We start from the raw sequence: 25,860 nt of genomic DNA on the forward strand, positions 1-25,860 counted from the left end.
CCCCAGGCATTGTTACTTTAAAGAGCACCCTCGTTTGCCTAAGCGTCAGAAGCCTTTGGGGAAAGGAGGTACCATGTGTGGGCTAGAAGGACACAGCAAAAATGAACTCAGCCTGATGCCTTAAGTTGTGCTTCACAGAGAGAGCAACGGTGCAGTGCATTTGGAAATAAGTGGCACATCTCTCCTTCCCCAAATTACCTGAGTCTCTTCACACCCTTCCTTCCCACCTTGCTCACCAACCTGTAGGATTTTGTCAGGAAATTTCAGGTGGAGGGGACAGCCTACGTGAAGGCATGCATGTATGAACCGTGGACTGGTTCAGAGAATTGTGTAGCCAGAATCTGGGGCAGGGCTTGAAGGAGAGGGAGGGAGGTGGTTCGTGTCTGGGGGCAGCGTTGATACGACGCTGAAGATTTTAAACATTGATTTGTAAAGAAGAGAAAACATGAGAGGTTTTGAAGAACAGTGACATAACTTGAATCCAGTCAGTAGATTACAGCTGCTTATATTTGCATAGCCTGTGAGCTACAAATGGCTTTTACATCTTTAAAGGATTGGAAAGAAAGGAAGGAAGCATGGACAAAGAAGATGCAGCAGAGAACACATTACCCACAAAATCCCAAATAATTGCAATCTGTCTCTTTACAGGTAAAGTTTGCCAAATCCAGGCTAGATTAAAAAAAATAATAACTACCATTTATTAAGTGCTCATTTAATGCCAGATTTTAATATCCATTATTTTTAATTTGCAAAATTAAAGGACTTGTCCAGGGTTATGCAGCTAGGGAATGAACCAGGACTGGAGCCCAGGCTGCCTGCTGTCAAGCTGGTGCTCTCAACAGTGAGGGCTCTCCCTCGGTACACCTAGGGAGAGTTGTTGTGGGGGCTCCTTGACCCTGAAGGGGAGATATGATGCAAGTCTGGATGAGACACGTGATGGTGAAAGTAGAGAGCAGGGAGGGAGCTAAGAAATTCCACAGTGCTGACTACTGGATGCAACGTGAAGCTGAGGGAGAGGAAGGAGTCACATCTGAACCCTCCTTTTTCGAGCCATTCTCTTCCTTAATGTTCTCTCCTGCCACCCACTCTCCTCAGGCTCCTCAGGCTCTCCACCAATGGTTTTCTCATGCCATTGGTTTTTTAACCAAGCTGCTTGGAGTAGTGAAGAGGACAGTGGTCCCCGAATGGAGAGATTCCAGCTCTGGACCTGTCATGACCAAGGCACATGACCCTCCACAGCTGTCAGACATTAAAAGCACAAGGTCCACAACTGGGGACACTGTGGGAAAACTGGGACATCTAACACCAATGATAGTATATTTTGTTGGAATCTTCCAAGAAACCAAATTGGAAAATTCTGGAAACTTATCCTAAGAAAATAAATAGATAATAAGATCTATTCAATAATAGCTATTGATAGAGTAATAGAAAAATGAGTAAAATCCCATGAAAGTATCCATTGCAATATTATTTAGGTAAGAAATAAATTAGTAACAACTTACATATCTGAAATTAGGGAAATGGTTGAGTTGGTTTTAATTTATCTACTTGGAAAAAAGCCAAATGGCTATTAAAAGTCGTGGGGCGCCTGGGTGGCTCAGTCGGTTAAGCGTCTGACTTCAGCTCAGGTCATGATCTCGCGGTCCATGAGTTCGAGCCCCGCGTCAGGCTCTGGGCTCATGGCTCAGAGCCTGGAGCCTGCTTCCGATTCTGTGTCTCCCTCTCTCTCTGCCCCTCCCTGTTCATGCTCTGTCTGTCTCTGTCTCAAAAATAAATAAACATTAAAATAAAAATAAATAAAAATAAAAGTCATGAAGGGGCACCTGGGTGGCTTAGTTGGTCAAACTTCCAACTTCGGCTCAGGTCATGATCTCTCAGTTCATGAGTTCGAGCTCTGCATCGGGCTCTGGGCTGTCAGTCCAGAGCCTGGAGCCTGCTTCAGATTCTGTGTCTCCTCCTCTCTCTGCCCCTCCCCTATTCGTGTTCTTTCTCTCTCTCTCTCAAAAATAAATAAACATTAAAAAATTTTTTAAAAAAGTTGTAAAGACTATGTGGCAACAAGAGACAAGGCTTGCTTTTCATATTTAAGTGAAAGAAATTGATACTAAATTGTACGCTAATGAGTAAAACTATTTAAAAGGTGAATGGATATGGACCAATATGTAAAAACAACAGGGTGTGTAGAGTGATTTTTTCCTATTTCCCTTCATTCCTGCCAAGTTTCTGTAAGATTTTTATGAATTCAAGAATTTAAAATCACGTTAATGTCTCAATGTCTTCAAAAAAAGGCCGCCTAATTCATAGCAGATGATTAGTTTTCTTGACAATAAATTGGAAGGTGAATAGATGTTTTCAGGTGATCGAAAAGTTTGCATAGTTTTGAAGTTCTATCCAATAGTATTTTTGGTCAAAGGGAAGAATGACCAGGCTGTTGCTGTGTCCTGAGTTTGTGCCTTCAGTGTCCCTCCTCTTCGGGTGGAGGTATACCAGGTGCCAAAGAGTAGACACCTGTTGGTTTTGTCTGCCCAGTATCCACTTTTCTTTCTTGGTAATAGCATTTTGGTTTGCCTTTGAGGAACCGTCCTTATGCCATCTCTGTGGCTGTAGGGTTGCAGACATAACCTAGGTTTGGCCAAAGCGAACACGGTGTCATCTGGACCCAATGATCATTTTAAGGAGGGCATGTGGTCCATGTATGTCAGGTCTGGGAATTTTGATGATATAACTGTGAAAGTAGCACTCTCTGCGAGCATGCTAAGCTGGAAGAATATAAGCTTGGAGCTGCTAGGGGCCATCTGTGCTGCCACATGGTGACCCTGGAGCTTGATAATGAAGTCAGTACTGAGGACAGTAGAGTTGGGGTAGGGAGGAGACAGAGAGGGACAGGGACAAGGACAGGGAGAATGAATGGGAATGATAACATTGTGTGCGGCCCTTCATCTAGCTGTTCCCTCATGTAATCATACTTTCCTGGTTAGGTGATCCAATAGTTCCTCTCCCTGCCTCTGTCTCTCTTCCTCTCCCCATTTCTTCTTTCCCTCTCTTCTTTAATCCAATTTAAATTGGGTTCCTTCCGCAGACAACTCAAACAATCCTGCCTATATAGGATTTCAATGCTTTGCTGCCTTCCCAGTCCAGAGGCTGTAAGAAAGTGACAGAGGTAAAGTGGGCAGCCAAGAGGGAAGTGGCTTGTTTGGTACAAAATTCTTTTCAACCTGTGTGCACCCAGGCAGCAGCAAGTACATTTTGCACAGAGCAAAAGGCTTTGCTGGAAGGATGGTTATTACTGTCAAAGGAAAGGGATGAGTGTGGGATCTTTAGGAATGTGTATTGGTGGGGGAGGGTAAAATAATCAATATGTCTGAAATGTGGATTTAAAAAATGCAAGTAACTTACAGCCAACCTCGGGACTTAGATCACACAAATCATCAGAAGGTTTGCATAGTGTTTTTATTACTGCTCCCTCTTGATGGTTCCTCCTACATAATTATTACTCTGTATGCTTTGGAAAATCTCTTTGTACATTTAGAATCAGGCTATATCTCATTTTTATTCTCCTGCTCTTTTACCTTCTTATTCCAAAGTCACTGACTGTTTTACAGTAAAAATTTGTGTGCAGCTTAAATCACTTGCTAAACATCAAAGAGTCTTGTGCATTTGTAATAAAGATGTTTTTCAGGGTGGGGATAATGGCAATCATGATTGGAATTTTCAAATCTGTAATAGTAAACTCTCTGCATAAATAGAATAAGAATGTGATTCCTATACTTCTGTTTCATTAAGGGTGGGATGGGTTGTGCAGTTCAGATAGGAACACCTGAATTCTCCAGGGAAGAAACAAGAGTATTTATAAAGTCTATGCAGCTGCTAAAAGGTTTCCTAATGTTATGGACTGAATGTGTGTGTTCCCCTCCCCCAAATTTTATGTGGAAATCCTAACCACCATTGAGATTGTATTAGGTCATGAGGGTGGAGGCCTCATGAATGGGATTAGTGCCCTGATCAAAGAGACCCCAGAGAGCAACCCCATGGTGAGACACAGCAAGAAGATGGCCTCCCAACAGATGCTGAGTCTGCTGGTGCTTTGGTCTTGGACTTCCCATCCTTCAGAACTGTGAGAGATAAATATGTGTTGCTTAAACCACCATCTATGGTACTGTTGTTATAGCAGCATGAAGGGATTAAGGCTTTTAATGTATTGGTCATTCGTCTCCTTGTTTTCCATCCTAATTTCCACCTCTCTGGGCTCTGCTATGTTCTTGGTGAGGGAGAGGGGGTACTCTAAGACCCAGCAGACTATTCCCTAAACCTTCTTTAGGTTTTCCCAGGGAGAAGCACTGGTTGAACTAGAAGGTAGGAGGAGAAGAGAAAAGATCCTGTTTCTGCTTCTAGCTTCTGTTGGCTTTCCACTAACCACAGTAGGCTGCTACTGGATCAGTTCCAGAACCTCCAGCATGGAGCGTCTTTGTTGGTCCCAGCACCAGCACCTGATACTCTTTGGTGGTCCAGGAGAAAAGGGGCCCCATGGTACCTTCCCTGCATTCTAGCCCCACCTTTAGAGTTCTGGTTCTACGGTAACACTATCTTCTCCATTTTGTTTCCCCTGCCTTTGGTGGTATTTATGGGCTGAATTGTGCCCCACCCTCTGAATTCATATGTTGAAGTCCTAACCCCCAATACCTCAGAATCTGATTTTATTTGGAGCTAGGGTTCTGAAAGAGGTCATTAAGTTAAAATGAGGTGATGAGGGTGGACCCTAATTCAGTATGATTCATGTTCTCGTAGAGAGGGGTGGTTGGATTGCAGACACACGTAGAGGGAAGACCACATGAACACAATGGGACCAGATGGCCATCAACAAGCCAAAGAGAGGCGTCAGAAGAAATCAACTCTGCCAACACCTTGATCTAGGACTTCTGACTTCCAGAACTGTAAGAGAATAAATTTTTGTTGCTTTGGCCACCAGGTCTGTGGTATTCGTTAGGGCAGTCCTAGCATACAAATCACACATGGCATCTATTAACCTCTGGGTTAACCCACTGTCTGTACTTTGCCTTCTCAGCCCTTTTTATGTGGCCATTTTCTTAAATTCCCTCTTTAAAATACCTGGAATAGTTTAGTTGTCCTGACTAAAACACCTAATAAATATCCTAAGTGTATGTGTCTTTTTAAAAACAATTTTTTAAATGTTCATTTATTTTTGAGAGAGAGAGAGAGAGACAGAGTGTGTGTGGGGGAGGGGCAGAGAGAGAGAGGGAGACACACAGAATCCGAAGCAGGCTCCAGGCTCTGAGATGTCAGCATAGAGCCCAACACAGGGCTCTAACTCACGAACCACAAGACCATGACCTGAGACGAAGACCATGACCTGAGACGAAGTCAGACGCTCAACCGAGTCACCCAGTCACCCCCTAAGTGTATGTGTCTTAAACCTAAAAATCTTTTGGGAAAACAAACATTGACAAAAGGATGAGGTAATGGTCTTTTTTTTTTTTTTTTGTAGTTCATTTAAGAAATATTCTTTACAGGTGCCCCCTGAGTGACTCAGTTGGTTGAACATCTGGCTTTGGCTCAGGTTATGATCTCACGGTTCATGGATTTGAGCCCCACATTGGGCTCTGTGCTGACAGTCCAGAGCCTGGAGCCTGCTTCGGATTCTATGTCTCCGTCTCTCTCTCTGCCTCTTCCCCGCGTACACCCTCTCTCTCTCTCTCAAAAATGAATAAACATTAAAAGATTTAAGAAAGAAATATTCTTTAAATGGTTTTGTACCTGATTTTGAGGGCTATGTAAGAAGAAGCAAAATGCTCACTCTTGACAACCAAATAATTATATTTATAACGCTGATTTCTTTTTATGTTTTGCTTTGTTTTTGCACCTAATTCTAAGCAGGCCTTAAATTTCCTTTTCTCAATTTACATTTAGAACTCTGTCAACTTCTTCCTTGGAGTGTATATAATTAAATGGTCTTTCCCGTGACTGTGTGGCTGTTTTGCCTCAGTCCCTATCCCTAACACAAGCTGGCTGAAGGGAGTATGGTGTAACCAGCTTTGATAATGAGATAAATTTTGCCACAGTCTTGCCTACTCTCTGACTTGGATAACTCCTACCAGTTCCCTTAGGACTTACCTCTCAAACTTTTCTTGCTCTCTCCTCCCCTGAACGATGTGTCCTAGGCTGGGATTCTCAGTGTACAGATTCTGTGCCGAAGGGGTTTTATGGTGGAGTGCTCTTGGGAATAACATCTGTAAAGGAGGGAGGAGGGTGGCGTGAGGTGAGGGAGAAAGTGAAGCGCACAGCAGTTGCAGTAGCCCTTCTCAACAAACCCTCGGGGCTGGAAACTGAGATATCGCTTCCGAGAGAGCCTGCATGGGCCCAAGGAATGTGGCCAGGGAGGACGCGTGACCTTAGTTAGGCAGCTTCCTCAGTAGAGGGCAGAGGGAATCTCCATGAGCTGCCATCAGGCAAGCTTCCAGCAGCTGCGGGCTGAGTGCCTCAGTGCTGAAGGGGGATCAGGGTGGCACCCCATGGTGTCTACTATGATTGGTCTAGAGAAGGTTCTCAGAGACTCAGACATCATTGTGTACTGTGACAGTGTGTTCACAGGTCTCTGAGACTGTGGAGCGGCTCCCTGGGGCCAGGTGTACCTTATTACATTATTTGTTGCATCTCCGTCATCCAGTAAAATAATGGTATATGGTAGGCACTAATAAATGTTCAATGTACTGGAGGAAGGATGTTTACTTGTTTTATCTAGTAATTGCAGTAGGCGGGGTATTTCATGTGACATGCCGTCCTCTGAAAATGGAATTTAAAAAATCTTATTTTTAGTCCCATTTTGGAGAGGCTGTGTGACTTAAGCTGTAGAATGAAAACCCTAGAGGACACATTTTAAGCAAAGCAGAAAGCCTGAAAGTGTGCCGGATGAATCGATCATAAACAGGAAGAGAGAAACACGTGTTGAGAATGAGGAACGCTGGGACGTGACGGCCATGCCATCTGGGCATTGTTGTCCCTTCACCCATTCTATACTCATAGGCATGACTCCGAGACAGGCATTCACTGTAGGCTTTTCTCAGCTGCCTCTGCTTCCAGCAGCCCCCAAAGTCCACAGGCCAGAGTCAAGTAAGGAGAAGAGTTGAAAGGCGGCAACATCAACAGGAAATAAAACATTTTTATTGAGTATCCATGTAATATGTTAAGTCATTTTTAACAACAATCAGAAAACTACTGTGGGGTCACTACACAAAGTGAAACAAAATTTAAACCACCTCATCAAAAATGAAGGTAAATACAGCTAAAGTAGTTGGCTCGCGGGTCACGAGCCATATGGCAGAAGAAAACACCCCAACATTTCTACAAGATACAGAGAAAACCCACACATAGAAACACTCAAGCAGGCAGTAAATATACACAAAGGCAACTAGGATCTTTCTAGAGCATCAGCTTCTAATACTTTACACAGCTTTGTCAGAAAGGTACATGTGGCATATCTGAGGATGAATCTTGGTCTCAAAGCAGGTTCGGTCACTGACTTGTGAAAGATGGCATAGTACCAACTAATTCTATGGTGACAGTCCCATGTCTGGCAGTGTTGCAAGAGAATGCATTAGTAGTACTTTAATGCAAGAAATAATGTATATTCGGCAGCTGAACCTGCTTGCTTTAAAGTGTTGTTTCAGTGTGAACAACTTAAAGCTGAATAGAGTGAAATTAGATGTCAGTTTCTGGTATGGAAGGGATTTTTTAAAGTCCATCAACTCCCTCTCTTTGGTAGGGTTTGGTCTTTTAAATTGGACAGATTCCCATTTGACTCTTCCGTTCAAACTGATATTTAATCTCACATCATGACATGTGCATCTTCTATTACCTACGTTTGAAAAAAAGTATGGCCCATCCACAGAAGAGGGAGATGCTATTCTCCTTTGTCCTTTGTGTCTGTCCCAGTTCTAACGAGTTTGCTGTGACTGGGCAGAACGGCCAAGGGCTTGCCTCTTCTTTGATGGGAAAAGAAGAATGATGGGAATTCTAGTTTTATCAGGAAACAACCAGCCCCACGTGTGAAGCCTCCCATGAGCCCTTTTTGAATTCTCTGTAGGTTTTAAAAAACGTGGCATGGTATCCTAATGTCTGAACATGAGGCTCATGCTTGGTTTTCCTCCATCTTGTTTTGGTATTTGCGAAGACAAGCTTCCACTTCCAGGCACCACTGCTGTCTGTGGCCTGGGAGTTACAGTGGGTCACAGGAGCGAGCGGCTGCAGCGTGAGCTAACGGGCTGCCTCTCCACGAACTGGTTGTCCACCATAGTGGGGGAAAGTATGGAATATTGCACAGTGCTTGACAAAATGCTGTGTGTTCCACCCCATTCTGTGTGTCTTTCTTGTCCTATGCATAGCTTTTCAGTTCTGAATTGGTCCTTTGTAATGAGAACTGTTTGTGCTACACACACCTTGGGCAGTGCAGTAGGAGGGAATGGCAGTATTGTTACAACATCACTACGGAATAAACTGAGTGCTGTCCACTGAGGAAACTACGTGTCTAAGCACACAAGGCAGTCACAGTGCTACACAGAGCAGTCCTTGAAGACTCTTATGGAATGACTAGTAGCTTCGTAATAGTGCCATTTACTACATAATGACATTGGAAACAGTTAAAAACTCCTCCTAAGTCAAGCGTCTAGTATACATAAGAGGTTGCTTCAGTTTGCTGGAACTTGTTCTTGGTATTGTTTCACCTTTTTTGTTTTTAAAGGACAAATTAAAACTTATTTAAGTAAAAAGAGCATATAAAAAGATCACTAGCTGTCTGTTTTGGCTTAATTGAAGTGCATTCAGAACTATGGCTAATTGTTTATTTTTTTTTTTTCATCTTTTGACGGGATCACAATACTGTTTACCACAAAGTAATTTTGTGTAATAAGCACAGATTGCTGTGTTAAAAATATTCTGCATTCCTTCTAATATGGTTTTGTGTAATAAAATATTTTGTTACAAAGTCTAATGTGCAAACCTTTTAGAATTATTATAGGTATGAAATCTGGAACAGAATTCACCACAGGATGCACATTTTGTATAAAGGTGATAACGGAGAGCTACTTTTTTTTTTTCTTTTTAAATCGTCAGGCAATAATTCAGAAATGCTGACTTCTCCCCTCAGCTTCTTCCCACCCACCCCATCCCCAGACAAATGTACACGCACACACGCATGCACAAGCACACACACACACACTCACGGAATGCCGTCATATTGTTACTGTATGCAGTAATATGAAGTCATTGGCTCCTGTTCAGTTGCTTCCTCGAATGTGAGAGTGAAGCCCTTGTTTCGGCTTTGTAGCTATGTACAGACAGATGCTATTCTGGTTTGTGGCTATGCTTCCTGGAGGTCAGTCTGGACGCTGCTCAGATCATACTAATTTGCCTGTGAAGAAATTCTACAAAATTGGATTCACCCAGCAAATATGTGGTGTAAGTGTATCTTGGTACTCAAATGATTCAATAGAAAGCTCAGGTTTAAGTTGTCCTTTAAGATGTCAGTTTCACTGTACGAGTGCCTTACAAGTTGATATTTTTGCTGGAATGCAGACAATACTATATTTACCATATAATATATTATCAGCTCTCCTATATCTCAGTCGATTTACATAATTTAAAATAGAACATCTTATTAAAAACATCTAGATATACACAGATTAGGAAACGCTTACAACATACAAATACACAAACTAGAAATAAATCTTTAGCATACTGCTATATACAACGGTGTGATACAATAAATAATTTCAGTCATGCTCTATCTACACATCATATTGCTTAAAAGAAGAGTGGATCTGGAGGGCAGTGGCATGACGAAGGGGCTTAGGGGCTCTCTACGTTTAAATTTGTGCAAATTAAAACAGGATTTGAAGTACCACTGAATTGTCAGGAATGCATGGCTGGAAAAATGAAAGGACCCATATTACTGAGGTATTTACAGATACTGGCTAAAGAGCACTATGTGGGCAGATGCAGAAAGGCTTCTTTCCTTTACTTCTTGACCGCCAGCATGGCGTCAACCTCCTCCTCGACCTGCAGGGTGTGCCACTGGGCGATGGGGCGCCTGGGGTTGGCCAGCATGTCTGACCAGTGTCGCAGCTCCGCCCCGGTGCTATTGTAACCCACAAAGACTTTGCCGATGGCATCGTTCTTGCCAATCTTGTCATAGTCCAAAACAGTTACCACCACTTGCACTTTCTGAAAGAGGATGCAGAATAAACATGAATCATCCAGCCCTGTAGATAAAGCCCTATTGCAAACCTTCCTTCAGATCTCAGCAATTGGAAGTAAGAACTGATCTCAAAACACCAAACAAGACTGAAAATTACTTGAATATGAAAACCTGCGCCTGATTCGTATCTCGCCATCACTATATCATCATCATCACCTTCTTCAGTGTCTTCAAAATACTGAAATGAATGCTGATTTTTGTTAGGTATTTGGCACAATTCTGAGTCTTTTACATGAACTACTCACTTACTTCTCACAACAGATCTGATTAATACTGCCGTTATTTAGGTAAGGTGATGTCATGCTCCCTGCCTGGGGTCATACAAGGAATGGGTGGTTTGTTCTCCACAGTCTGTGCTGTGCCCTTGGTGCCGTTGTTGTCTTTGTAAACTGTGTCCGCCTCTGGGTTCGTTCGTTTCAATCGCCTCATCAGCAAGAGTTCTGGTGTTGGTATTCGGTACAATAGTCACATGATTATTGCGAGTATTAAATGTGATAATAGAGCGAAAGGCTTTAAAAAGTCACAACTAAAAATAATTTTCCCACTGAAGCCTTTTCTCAATGAACATTTACGGAGTGACTGTTGTGTATCCAGCACTGATCTCAAATGGAAATAACCTTTCAGGCCACACAAGATTTACTTCAGTGATTCCATTACATCGTGAGAGTTTATTTAATAACTTACGCTTTTGAACTGCCTGAATTGACGAAAGCAAACCCATGCCATTATGATATGAAAGACACACTTTTTCAAAGCACATTTTAGTTCTGCTTCCCAAGTAATGGATTTGCTTAGTCAAAATATGTGATGGCTCGACTCTAGAAACTGAGTGTAGAGATAAAGGGCTTAGAATAAAGTAGAATGCATAGCATTTGATGGCCAGAGTTAAAAGGAACAGAAAATGTAATGATGGAAGCCATGGCAGGATGGGGCTCCTGCTGAGTTATGGCCCTTTAGCGGACTTTGTGGTCTGAGCACCACATTATTGTACCAATGTGCTAAGAGGTGGCACCCATGTACAGCTTCACATCAGAGACAATGGCTGCTTTTGAAAATGGAATTTAGAATGTAAAATGCAACACACTGGCAATAAAGGAAACAAACTCCATCTTCCCTTGTGTGGCCTCGGACCGATTACCTTATCAAGGGAATCATCTATCCATTGGATGGTGTTGGGAACAGAATCAGTTTGGTTCTCAGAAAAGTTCTCAGAACTTTGCCCAAGCAAATTCGTCAGGATGAAATCATACTGCAGGGAATGGGGGTGGGGTCAGGCACCAAGGCAATGGGGTTTGTGGAGGTTGGAGTGAATGGCTGGAGTGGGCTTTGACGATTTCACCTAGGAATGTACTGAGTAATAGCACTCAAGACAAAACATCCTTATGAAGGCCTTGGATTAATTTTTCCAGCTGCATAGATAGTTTATTTATACATTTTTAGGGGAGGGACTATAACATTTACATGGGCTTTTGAAAATCAGCATATTTTGCTCACAGTATATTTCATAGGGATAGAGACAAATAGAAAGCAGATAATCTTGTAACCTGGGAAGAAAGGAAACCTAGACCCCTAGTTTGGTATGGAAAATGCTCAATTGTTTCTCTAGGAAAATGTGAAGACTAGAGCAAACTGCCAAGAAGCAGAGGAGGAGGGATGCAGTCAAAGATGTGCTCATTATTTCCATGCCTAATGTTGTCAGTGATGGGCTCAGGTTCTCTCTGTCCTGACAGAATGTTATCTCCTCTAAAATGCTGCCCCAGAAACCCAGCATATGTCGTGTTTGTAATGTGCTTCATTTTTAATATATTTGCATCTGCTGCAATTTATAGTTGAAAAAAAAAAACCCATTTATTTTTGTTAAAGGTGTAGAATTGTAGCTCCAAGAAAGTTTACAATAGGATTTTTCATCTCAATACCCTGCTTTATATTGTTTTGTAGAATAAAAAAACCAAAACTCCACGAGGTGTTAGTTTCCATAGGAATGAGTTCTTAGAACTCAAAAAAGGGTTCACTGAACAGATATTGCAAAATAAATTGGAGAAAATTGGTTATTTTAGGGATTTGCCAGTGGGCCCAAAGCAGTAGCTTCACTGGTTCAGGCTGGTAAACAAGTGACTGGGGCCAGGGAATCAGTGTCCTCTGGAATGTCATTTACTTATGTAACAACTGTTACAACTGTTGTTATATAACTGTTTCAACAACTGTTGAAAGTAATTAATTTAAGTATGTGCAATTTGCATATGAGAACAGTTAGAGAAAGACCATGACCTGATGTGAGGATGGTGGGATTCCTGGTGATTTTTAAATAACTGCCCTATACAATACAGTAGTGACTGGCCACATATGGCTATTTAAATTATGAATAAGGTTCCTTTATCACACTGGTGGCTGAGGTGCTCATCACCCACTTGAGGCTGGAGACTACTGTATTGGACCCCACCAGTGATAAAACATGTCTGTCCTCACAGATACTTCTAGTAGAAGGCACTGATTTATATATTGTTTTAATCTTATTGTTAGATCCATTTTCTTTTTTTTTTTTAATTTTTTTAACGTTTATTCATTTTTGAGAGACAGACAGAGTGCCAGTGGGGGAGAGGCAAAGAGAGACAGGGAGACACAGAATCTGAAGCAGGCTCCAGGCTCCGAGCTGTCAGCACAGAGCCTGATACGGGGCTCGAACTCACAAATTGTGAGATCATGACCTGAACTGAAGTCCATTGCCCAACCACTGAGTCACCCAGGTGCCCCTGTTAGATCTATTTTCTAATAAAATGTTAATATGAGAAAAAAGACAAAATTAACATTGTGAATAATAATGATGATGGCAACCATTTTGAATGTTCCTATGTGCTTGGTGCCCTTCCAAGTGCTTTTATATGCATAAGCTCACTTGGATGTGGACTCTATTATTCCTGTTTTACACATGAGGAAATTCTAAGCCTTGGTTTCCTCATATATAAAATTGGGGTAATAACCTCTCTCATAAGGTTATTATAAAGATGCAATAAGGTTATGCATAAAGTGCTTAAATTAGCCACTACAATACATGTAGCTATGATATGAGTTTTCTTCATGGAATAAAGGTGTGATTTATTACACACACACACATATATATATATATATATATATATATATATATATATTCTAAATCATATTTTAGATTAAAAGTAAAAACATGCAGGGCACCTGGGTGGCTCAGTCAGTTAAGCCTCCAACTCTTGGTTTCAGTTTAGGTCATGATCTCACAGTTTGTGAGTTCAAACCCCGCACAGGGCTCTGCAGTCATGGGGCACAACTTGCTTGGGATTCTCTCTCTCTCCCTCTCTCTCTGCCCCTCCCGTGCTCGCAGTCTGTCTGTCTGTCTGTCTCTCTCTCTCAAAATAAATAGCCTTAAAAAAGGAACAATATGCAACTAAAGAATATTTGCTGATTTTTTACATTCTGGACCTTTAGACATTTCCATATTGTAGTTTTGATGCCTACTCGTTACTTCTCCTTCATGTTATGGGCAAGTTTTTATATGACTGAAAAGATAGGCCCACATCAATTATTCAATAAAATGTAAAAATAGTGTTGTTTTAAGACATTTGACTCTCTGATATCCATTAAAGATTCCCAAGAAATAGCTGATATTTATTGGATGTGAACTTTGAATTTCAATGGTCTCACTATGGATATGAGGTAAGAAAACCTAAATATACTTAAAAATTGCTAAATAATGAGATCATATACTATTGTGGCTACTTGTAGCATCCTGTTTTGAACATGTTATGCACAGGTTCCTTTAACAGAATACTCCTTATCATAACAATTATTATCTGGCAAGTGAAGGTTTTATCTTTACAAAAATGTCCATCCATTCCAACTCAGAAATAGGAAGCTGAATTTAAACAAAATATGACTTAGTTATTTTTTCTATTGTAAATCACTCTTTAAAAATGAAAGATTAAAGATGCTGCATATTTAGCATCAACCAAAATATTTCTTTTATCTCTATTTTTTTTGTTTTGTTTTGTTTTTTGCTATAAAGCTGTGATAAGGACAATTACATATTATGGCTTGGGAATAAATAGTGAAAGCTCATTTTTCTCTTGGCCTTTTAACCTTTATGGATGCACTTTTTGAATTAGCAGAGTCATTCTGTTGATTTTCTTTTTCCTACTTTATTTCTGCCCAACAGAATGCCAGCTGTTTTTAGCTGATGAATCAGCACATCCTGTGCCGTATATTTTATCATTTCCTTCTGGGTATAGCTTGATTATCAAATGTGTATGGGAATAAGAATGGCAATTCTAATGAAGGCATGAGCACTGATAATTCACAAGGTCTGTGTCTTTATGTGATCTGAAGAAATAAAATAAATGGGAAGACAAAATTATGTTTGACATTACCTGGATTTGTTCAAAGGGTACCTCAAAGCTGAATGACTCATTGTAGTAGGGGTTAAGTGTGTTCTTTTTAATTGTTGTCTTTTTCTTCTTCAGCCTTTTGCCATTCTGCATCAGGTGAATCTTCACATAAGGATCTGAAAAACAGAAACAAAAACTTCAGGAGATCAGAGACACGTTTTTAGATTATAGTTTAGGTTATTAAAAAACTCAAGTATTCCCAACAAGAAAATCATTGTATAGTAAATATTTGATATTAAAAAAAAATAAACATTCTCTATTGAAAGATTTTAAGTAACCTATTCTCCAGGTTTATTTCCATGATATCTCAATATTAATAGGTGGATTTAGGGGACAAGAGCTGTACTATGCCAATAAAGCATCTTTGGGAAAAAAAGAATGTCTTAACATGTAACATTTGCCACCATCCGTGGTAGAAATACTCTCAGCATGGCTAATTGCAAGCTACTAAGTAGTTTAACAACTAGCTTACTAAATCCCTGAAATATTAACAATTGGCTCTTTGAGCTGGCAAAGTACTGGTTGCAGCTTACTACTGCTTGGGAATAGAACTCTTGACAGAGAAAGGACAAAGGAGCCATTTCATTCATTCATTTATTCATTTACTCAATATTAGTTACGCCCTATGGAGATGGGAGTGAACAAAACAGATCATTGCTGTTTTCATGATGGAACTTCAAACTTGTGGGGGAAACAGGAGGCTTGTAAAGAAGTGAAATACATATGAAAGAGTTAACAAGAGTGCTCTGGAAATAAAGAGCAGAATAGAGATATGATTGAGAATACCAGGGATAGTGTGGTGAGTCTAAGGTAGCAACAGAATTCTTATATTTTGATTGCTCAGGTAAGGCCTCTCTGTGGAGGTAACATTTAATTTTTTTTAACGTTTATTTATTTTTGAGAGTGGGAGAGCAAGCGAGCATAAGCAGGGGAGGGGCAGAGAGAGGGAGACACAGAATCCCAAGCAGGCTCCAGCTCTGAGCTGTCAGCACAGAGCCCGACACGGGGCTCGGACCCATGAACCGGGAGGGAGATCATGACCTGAGCCGAAGTTGGACACTCAACCGACTGAGCCACCCAGGCGCCCCCAAATCTCAGTTTAAATGTTAGGGGTGCTCAGAGCCCGGAGCCTGCTTGGGATTCTGTGTCTCCCTCTCTCTGCCCCTCCCCCGCTTGCGCTCTGTTTCTCTCTCTCTCAAAAATAAACATTAAAAAATGTTTTAAGCAATAAGCTGAGATTTGAAGGTTAAAGGGAGAGAAGAGGCCACCTCCGTGTGTGTGTGTGTGTGTGTGTGTGTGTGTGTGTGTGTATGATGCCTAAGTGTAGTGATGGGTAGGGTGTGGGTGGAGAGGGAGGGAGAGAAAGAGAGAGAGCCATCTATTGATTCAGGACTTGTGCCCAGTCATCCCCAGGTAGAGAATAAGCCAGTACACACAGAAGTAATGAGAAGAGGAGCAGAATTCCCTTATCATTTTCCCCAAAGTCTCATTAGGTAAAGTAATAAGCAAATCAGTGGAGGGATAAGGCGATTCCCATTTACAGTTCTCACTACTAATGGATGAAGGACATACATTCAGGTTACTAAGAACCAACCTCCAAGTTTGATAGTAAAATCTCTCTACTGTTTTCTTAAACATTTTTCCAGTTCATATGTAATGCATATTCATTACAGAACAAAATTCAGAACCCAATGATAAAAAGAAGAAAAAAATTAAAATCATCCACATTTTTACTCCCCTAAAACAATCAGTGCTAAGCCTTCTAAAATATCTCCCCCCGCCCCCTTTGCCCCCGCCTTTCAGTATCTGTGGAGATTTGAATGAAACTTTACAGATTCTCTAGTTTAATGCCCACATATTTTTAGATAACAACCTTTTCTGGTCTGCAGTTTTTTCAGCACAATAAGATTATGGTTTATTATTGGACAACAGTGTTTACACATACATCAAACAGGCCCAAACCACAGAAACTTCAGACAAAAAAAAAAAAAAAAAAGACACCTTTTATCTTTGGCCTCTTTAACCGTCTCATACAAACAGCTGTTTAAAGTACAGCTAAGTACATACACAAAAAAATGTTACTGGAGTAAGAGTGTGCGTGTGCGTGTGCGCGCATGTTTTACAAGTTTTTTTTTTTACTCTCCTTTGAGATGTAATGAACATGGTCACACCACAAGTAGGACAGAGACTGCTCCCAAGGCTAGCTTGTTCATCCAAGATTAAAAACGACTGACCCCAACAATATGAGCAAAAATATAAAATGTAAATAAAGATTATAAACACATTTTCCTTTCTAAAGTATGTTTAAGAAAAAGCAGCGCCTGGGAAATTCTGGCCGTCCTTTCCTGCTGCAGATTCAGGTTGTGGTTTGGATTGTGTGGGGGGAGCACGTGTCACTGTGGGGGCGCTGCCAGTGGGTGGGAGGGACTTTCGTTTTGAAGGTGACCACGTTTAGATTCTGAGACTGGGCGTGGAGGGTGAATGGTCATGGCGGACTTTTTGTTTGTTTTAAAGTTCAGCTTTTCCTTTTATGGTGTCTGGTCATCCTCGTCAGCTTTCTGCTTCTTGGTGTCAACATCATCTCTCTCCCCATCTTCAATTTTTTTTTTTTTTTAATGTTTAAGAGACAGAGCATGAACACAGAATCCTAAGCAGGCTCCAGGCTCCGAGCTGTCAGCACAGAGCCCGACGTGGGGCTCGAACTCACGGACCGTGAGATCATGACCTGAGCTAAAGTCAGTCGCTCAACTGACTGAGCCACCCAGGCGCCCCATCTCTCCCCATCTTCAGTTACCTGTTTGCCTGGAGCCGCCTCCGCCTCCTCATCTTCGTCTCTATCCTCTTCCTTACCATCATCTTCCTCTTCCTCCTCCTCTTCTTGTCTTCTGCCTTTTCTCCATCTACCTTATTGATGGCCTCCTGCTCCCCATTTTCCTCATTCTCAGCCTTCCCACTCGCAGGTGCATCTCTTCCATCCTCCGCCTTCACCTGGAGGTGGTGATCTGGCGGCAGGTGATCTTGCGCAGCAGGTCCGTGTGGCGGCGCCCCTGGTCCCACGCAGCGGGTCCCAAACAACGCGAGAGTTGGAGACGCTGGCCCTAGTGCTGCCGCAGGCCGTGGCTGCGGTGGTGGCCGCGTGAGCCGGCCAGACCCCTGGGCCGTGTGAAGACGACTTTTCTAGCGGGGCCAGTGGGGCCAGAACAAGTTGCTTTCATCTTCCTCCTCCTGTCCCCCAGTAGAACGGAACTCCCAGAGGACAGAACTTCGCGGTATTCTCTCAGTATTTCCTAAACGGTGCCTGGCGCTATTCGATTTTTGCTGAATGAATAAGTGGAATTTACGTAGGCCTTGTGATCTGGATGTTCGTACTCTTAGTGTGGTCACCTCCCATTGTCCTAAATGCCTACATTACTTGGATATGTGTGGCTTGGGGTGTTTGGTTTTGGTTTGAGTGCTACATCCACTCAAGCGGTTTGTAATGAAGATTTTTCATCATAATGAAGAATATATATACATATATATCTATATATATCATATATATAAATTTTTATTAAAACGTTTTTTAATGTTTATTTTTGAGACACAGAGAGTGGGGGAGGGGCAGAGAGAGGGAGACACAGAATCCCAAGCAGGCTCCAGGCTCTGAGCTGTCAGCACAAAGCCGGATGTGGGGCTCAAACCCACGAGCTGTGAGATCATGACCTGAGCTGAAGTCGGCTGCTTCACAAACTGAGCCACCCAGGCACCCCTATTTCATTTTAAGTAGGTTTCACGCAGAGCCCAATGCAGGGCTTGAATTCAGATCAAGAGTTGGGTGCTTAACAGACTGAGCTATCCAGGTGCTCCATAATGAAGAATATCATTAAAAAACACACCTAGAGATGAGGACCCAGCTCCCTCAACTAAATAGCTGGTTAATTAAACAGTCTAGTGTAAATACTTGTAAATGAAGGAGGAGGCTTTTTTTTCACTGATAATCCATCTTGCTGTTCACAGCCAATATGGATTTTTGGTTTAGACACCTTGTGTGGTTTTGAAGCTTCCTGGTTCCTCCACCCAAAGCCCCTTTACATTTACAGAGATGGTCAAGTCTCCAGTTGCTTTTTGGCACTGACTAAATACCCAAACGCTAAATACCCATAAATCAGTGTTTGTGCCTCTTAATGTTCGTGTGTTGAAACTCTATCAACCCAACTAAGGTATAGCTTTTCTCAGGAGATGCTCAATGACTATGTATTTATTCATTTAGCACAGTACATGACAAGAAAATTCCTCTGCATCTGCCGTTTGAGTAAGCAAATTAAAAACGCAACAAGATAATTTCAGCTTCAGAGACAAGTTCTCGTGGGATGTGATTAGTGCCTTAGGGAGAACAGGGTAATTTCGAAAGGGTGCTCAGCAGAGTCCTCATTGTGGAGGCCAGGTTTGAGCTGAGAATCAAATGACAGGAAGGAACAAGTCACTTGACGGTGTGGTGGAAGCTTGCAGCAGTCAGCAGGAGCAGAAATAAAGGCTCCGAGGTGCACATCCTTCTGCATGTTTGTGGAACAAGAAGAAAGCAAGGGGGAGAGAGGTAGCTGGGAGGTGGGAGAGGTCACTGCTGACCTGTCACTTTCCTAAGCAGAAGCTGCCAATTCTGACCATGATTCAGAGATATTCCATAATGTCATGATACTTACAAGGAAGGGCAGAGGGCTAGAAGCGGAACAGGTTTGGGGCCACCATCAATGGGTAGAGTTAGCCTTTGCCTGTGCAGATTCATCCTGATACAGGTACCAAAGCAACTTACTTTGCAGACAGAATTTCCATCTTAATCAAAATCAAGGCTGGCAGTAACTCAGAGGTCTTATCTCCACCCCCACACCATCCTGTCCAGCTTTATTGAGATGTAATTGACACATAACACCGTGTAAGTTTAAGATGTGCAATGTGACGATTTCATATACTTACGTATTGTGAAGTGATCACCACAATAAGGTTAGTTAACGCATCTGTCACCTCACATAATTACGACATATTTATTTTTTTGCAGTGAGAACATTTAAATTCTACTCTTTAGAATTTTTCAGTTATACAATACAGCATTGCCAGCTGTAGTTATCATGCTGTATACTAGATCTCCAGAACTTACTCATCTTATAAATTTGTAGCCTTTGACCAACATGTCCTCATTCCCTCACCCCGTAGCTTGGCAACCACCATCCCACTCTCCGTTTCCTATAGGTTTTGATTAAAAAAAAAAAAAAAAAGTTCCATATATAAGTGAGGTAATGCAGGATTTGTCTTGCTGTCTGACTTTTTTCAGTTAACATAATGCCCTCAAGGTCCATCAATGTGGTTGCAAATGGCAGGATTTCCTTCTTTTTTTATGGCTAAATAATATTATATATTTATATTTATAATAGTTTAGGATATTATTTAGAATAATATTAATAATACTTAGAATTAATGGGGTGCCTGGGTGGCTCAGTCGGTTGAGCATCCAACTCTTGGTTTCAGCTCAGGTCATGATCCCAGGGTTGTGGGCTCGAGCCCTGCATTGGGCTCTGTGCTGAGCATGGAGCCTGCTTAAGATTCTGTCTCCCCACGTGCCTTCTCTGCATGTGGGTACTCTCTCTCGCTCTCTCTCAAAAAAAAAAAAAAAAAAAAGAAAAGAAAAAAGAATTAGAATTGGTAATATTTAAAACATTTTCTTTTTATAACAATGTATACATTGTATATATTCATGCTACATCTTCTTTATCTATTCATCCATCAGTGGACACTTAGGTTATTTCCACATCTTGGCTATTGTGAACAATGTTGCGGTAAATGTGGGTATGTAGGTTTCTCTTCGAGACGGTGATATCATTTCCCTTAAGTGTATGTCCAGAAATGGGATTGCTGGATCTTATGGTAGTTCAATTTTTAATTTTTTAAGGAATCTCCATGCTATTTCCATAGTGGCTGTACCAGTTTCCAAAGGTTCCCTTTTCTCCACATCCTAACGAGCACTTATTATCTTTTATCTCTTTGGTAATAGCGTTTCTAAGAGGTTTGAGGTGATCTCTCAGTATGGCTTTGATTTGCATCTCCCTGATGATTAATAAAGTTGAGCATCTTTTCACGTACCTGTTGGCCATTTGCATGTCTTCTCTTGAAAAACGTTCATTTATGTTCTGTGTCCATTTCTAATCAGATAATTATTATTTTGCTATTAAGATGTATGAGTTCCTTAAATATTTTGGATATTAGCCCTTATCTAATATATAGTTTGCAAATATTTTCTCACATTCCATAGGTTGTTAGAGATCTTCTTTATCACCTTTTGTGCCTGGATAAATCTTGACTAAGTCTGATGCCTTATGTATTCAAGGTGGACACGTTTGATGATCTTCTTGGTTCAGCCATGTGAAGTCTTCGATTGCAGCTCCATTTTCTCCAGTCTTCTCCATTGCCATTCACTCCTTGATTGGCTTGATTTCTTAAGTGTCCTCTGATTCTTTCATCGCACGAAAATCCTGTCCTGAATTCTGGTCCCTTTGGAGATGGCCCTAATCTCTTGATTAGCTCATTAGTCACTTCTTCTGGGATCTAGACCTTGCTCCTATCTCCCTAACTATGAATGAGTCTTCTAAAGGGAAGGCCATGAGTCACCTAACTATGAGTCACACCCATACTTTAAGGATGCACATATTTTTTTGCAGTAAGGATCACCTGTCCTGCAGAGTAGGACTGTTTATAATTAAATTTGTTCTGTTTTAGGGGCTGTTCCACAAAGCAAATCCTTGTGATTCGGAGTTTCTTGGTGGCTTAGAAGTTCTGGTCATGACACAACAGGACATGGTTTTATGGAAATGATAAAATAGGCTGTAAGGAGATTCACTGATGCTATTGCTTTTTTTGAGTACAACTGCTGGACACCATGTGTGACATCCAAATGTCCATTAGGTTTTTGTAAACATGGAAATGGCATGGAAAAATATGCAAGCTACAAAACTGGGCTACTGTCCTCAGGGACTTCATATCTCTGTGGCTGCACCGCTTTATTCTGTCCCCCAAAACAAGCACTCATGGAACTCAGGACCATCTTTTATCAATAATGCAAACCTTCCTTCAACGCCGTTTAGATAATCCCTGTTACCACTGAAACACGTGCAGGATTTGGGACACTTCACTTGTTTAATTTATCTTTGAAAAACTGGTAGGGCCTCTTTACTTTTCTAACTTTGGTAGAAAAGAAAGTCTCTTTTCTGATGTCGATTTAGTCTCTAATAATATGTGACTGTCAGCTTGCAGTTCTGGAAAATGATAGACTGGGATCAGAAAGAAGGTTTTTCATTCGTAATAATAAACTGCAGGTACAATGAGCGTAGATTCATCACCTCGTTTTGGATAATTTGGAGGTCTGTCATTTGGTTTTGTTATCGGTGTGGCATTGCTACCCTTCACTCGCCACTTGTCAGGCTTTCTTTTCATCGGAAGTCAGCCTAACTGAACTCTATCTCTTTTCTGTCATAATAGCTGTTACAACTTAGAGGTTTTTCAGGACACTGTAATGAAATCACTTTCAAACTTTTACATGTTGGCAAGTTTTTTAAATATACGAAACTGGGGTTTTATTTTGTTAAAATTCACCCATTATGATAGGCAGGCCTAATAGCTCCTTCAAAAGATGGCCACATCCTGATCCTCAGAGCCTGGGAACATTTACCTCAGATGGCAAAAGGGACTTGGCAAATGTGGTTAATGCTAAGGATCTTGAGATGAGAAGTTTATCCTAGATTATCTAGGAGGGCCCAATCTAATCACACGAGTCCTTAAAAGCAGAGAACCTTTCCTGGTTGTGGTCAGAAAGAGATTCAAGGGTCAGAGGTGTGTGACATAGCTCGCTTTGCAGATGGAGGAGGGATCATAAGCTATGGAATGCAGGTGGCCTCTAGAAGCTGGAAAAGGCCAGGAAATGGGTTCTTGCCTGGAGCCTCCAGAAAGGAATGCAACCCTACTGACACTTTGGGTTTATCCCAATGAGGTCTGTGTCAGGCCTGTCACTTATAGAATAATAAGATAATAACCATATATCATTTTTTAAATGAAGTTTGTTGTGGTTTATCATGGCAGCGGTAAAAGACTAACACAACAACCAAAGTTGTAGAGAGGATTCTATTGTTTATCTAGGAAGGTTTGAGGATGAGACTCAAATTTAAATAGGTCTAAGAAGTGATCTCTTGGGGGAAAATTCATGTTTTTTCCAAGTACCTAAAAAGGATTACTCTGTTGTTCAAAGCAAAAGCCTTCCAAAAGTTTAAGTCTTTTTCATTAAAAAAAAAAAAAAAAAGGTTGACCTAGGGCATATAATCAGAAGATTGCTTATTTAGGTACGACTGTTTTAGAATCCATGGTAAATTTGGTTGAAAATGGATGAAATACTAGCTGAGAATGATTTTTAAAGTAAGATACATCACAAAGTTTAATATGATAATGTTCATTTATGTTTGTAAAGCACTTTAAGATTATACATATATATTTAAAAATTATATCATCTCCTTTAAGCCTTACAACAATCCCAGTAAAGAGACTGGGGCTCCTGAAGGCTGATTTTTTTGCCCCCTGAGAACTCAAACCAGGGTCTTCCAACTTAGAATGTGCTGTTTTGTGATGTGTTGGAGAGACAATTCAGTGTCATGTTTACAGGTACAAACTCTGGAGCCAGACTGACTTGAATCTTGGCCTTGCTACTGGCTGTATGGTCTTGGACAAGTTATTTAGCCTCTTGGTGTCCTATTTCCTTCAATGTAAAGCGGTGGGAATGATGGTACCTGGTTCACAGAGTTGTGAACATTAAATTGAGTCTGTGTGGAAAGTGCTTCAACTATATGCCCAACGCCTCTTAATTCTTATTATAGTTTTGTGGAAGGGCTGACATCTACGTCAGTATTTAGGTGTCAGACTCTTTGCCAGCCTTGCTAACTTGGTGTCGACCATCACCCTACTTGCTGCAGAAGTAAGCCGAGCTGCCCCACGTGCCAGATTTATTTCTCGAAGGAAGCATACCCACTCTGAGCAACTGGTCTATTAGAATTTAATCACATGTGTGGTGAAAGCACAGGGAGAGTTTCTTTCACGACCACCTCTATGAGGTGGTCTTGAGGTGTGAGATGAGGGAACAAATACAACATCCCGTGTGGTTTCCTCCTACTCCTGAAGCCAATAGATCAAATTACACAGAGCTGAAAAGTTAAACTTGAGAGTTGTCAGTGGAAACTATTTATGGAGGTTCTAGGATAGTGTGAGTCAAAACTGTGATTTATGGAGCTTTCTTTCCAGGTAGTGAGGTCAGCTAATGTTGATACACTTGGGCGTATGAAGTATCTTACTTTCCTTATGCTGCTGAAAATGAGGAAATAGGGAAAAGAAAGCCCGCAGCTTTCAGATTCGTTGCTCTTGTTGGGGATGGAGTAATACTTACAGGTATTACCCGGGGGGGGGGGGGGGCCGGCAATCTACACCTCCTCCGGTAGTTTTTCTGTTAACTCCTTTCTACCATGAGAGAATTTTATAGTCCTATTTCTTCTTTCTGATTTCCACTGAGACTTAGAACTCCTTCTTTCCTTTTTTCGATCTGTCCTATCCGAGTGAGGGATAGGAAATCCTTGTGTTAAACCTACAATGATACAGTCTGCTAAGTTGTTTATTGAACCTCACCACCAAGACAGTGGAGACTTGGAAGCACTGACTCCGCTGTATGAAAGGTGGGCAGAGCATCCCAGGATGGTCTCAGTAGCCATTTTCAGGGTATGGATCTTCTTTGATTGGTTTTGTGATCATTTTGTCCTTTCCAGCTCATGAACAACTCTGAATTCGCAGCTCTGCCAGTGGGGCAGCCACTTCTGAATAATTCATTGGGTCAACAGCCTATGGCCTGGTGCCAATCTTTTTCTTCTTTTTGTCCCTATTTGGGCATTAATTTTGAGTGCAAGACTATTTACATGAATTGGTAGGAGTCCTTCAGGCGTTGCATCCCACCCTACTCACCTCCGTCTGCTACACCCTGGATATACTGAATCTCCCATCCTCTTCTGGTCAAGGAGTTAAGAAAGATGATGATGACGACACATATAAATGCCCCTGTTTTACTGCTGTTCCAACTACTGTCCTTCTCTACCATCCACCATACTGTACCAAGGCTTGGTTGCTTTGATGAATTTATCTATTGAGGGGTAGAAATGGGCAGGTGGGTATGGCAATCAAAAGGAAACCCCAGAGGCACCTGGGTGGCTCAGTCGGTTAAGAGTCCAACTTCAGCTCAAGTCATGATCTCACAGTCTGTGAGTTCCAGCCCCATGTCGGGCTCTGTGCTGACAGATCAGAGTGTGGAGCCTGCTTCAGATTCTGTGTCTCCTCTCTCTCTCTCTCTCTCTGCCCCTCCCCTGCTCATGCTCTGTCTCTCAAAAATTAATAAATGTTAAAAAAATTTTTTACAAAGGAAACCCTAGAAGTTCTTTCTCTTCCAGATAATTCTCAATACCATCTTAGTTGACATTGTTAAGGCACTTTTTATGGACTAAGTGCCATATGAGGATACAATGAGAAGAGAGTTGTAAACTAGGAAATGAGCCCCCACCAAGAACTTGGCCATGCTTGACCCTATTCTCAGACTTCCAGCCTCCAAAACTGTGAGAAATAAATGTTTGTTGTTTCAGCGACCCAACCTATGGTATTCTGACTTGGTCCCCTTTCTGTTTCAGCAGTTTGAGGAGACTAAGATAGCATACTTCCCATTAAACTTTCCCCTGTTCCCGCTGTTTTTCCTCTCTGAGCATGAGCTGATCCTTCTTTTTTTCCCTCTTTTCTTTCCATTTACCCCCAAGACTTTTGAGAACATATTTTATGAGTTTAGTCACATTTGATATTATTGTAACACACATTGAATAGGATTTTTCTCTAGACGGCTCATCTCAGACATCCTACAGTGCAATCTTATGCTTCCAGTATTTTTGCTACCTCTTTTTAAGCAAGGTTTCTGGCCACAGATTCTGGCACTGGAATGCAATGTCTTCACCAACACTGGTGTCACTGGCATAGTTTTAGCATGTAGAGGTATGTTCCCCAAAAAGGATATAGAGTAGTCTTGGAGGAAGACTTTGGAAACAGGTATAAAATTCAACAAGTGGCTTTCTTTCAATTATGAGGACACGGTGG

At 41.4% G+C, this 25,860-nt stretch overlaps 1 protein-coding gene across 5 annotated transcripts in view; it reads right to left on the bottom strand.

Annotated features, from left to right (window-relative positions):
• Window positions 1-7,154: 7,154 nt before the first annotated feature.
• Window positions 7,155-25,860, bottom strand: part of SYT1 (synaptotagmin 1) — a 554,276-nt gene continuing 535,570 nt past the window's right edge. For all 5 annotated transcript variants that reach the window (XM_040491356.1, XM_040491354.1, XM_040491352.1 and 2 more), the window contains 2 exons: window positions 14,662-14,795; window positions 7,155-10,233 (listed from right to left, as the gene is read on the bottom strand). In XM_040491356.1, coding sequence (XP_040347290.1) covers window positions 10,027-10,233; window positions 14,662-14,795 — 341 coding nt within the window. In that variant the 3' untranslated portion in view covers window positions 7,155-10,026. The remainder of the gene's footprint in view (window positions 10,234-14,661; window positions 14,796-25,860) is intronic.

This window comes from Herpailurus yagouaroundi, unplaced genomic scaffold (genome assembly GCF_014898765.1).
Source record: "Herpailurus yagouaroundi ecotype Mexico unplaced genomic scaffold, PumYag 182, whole genome shotgun sequence".
NCBI lineage: Eukaryota > Metazoa > Chordata > Mammalia > Carnivora > Felidae > Herpailurus > Herpailurus yagouaroundi.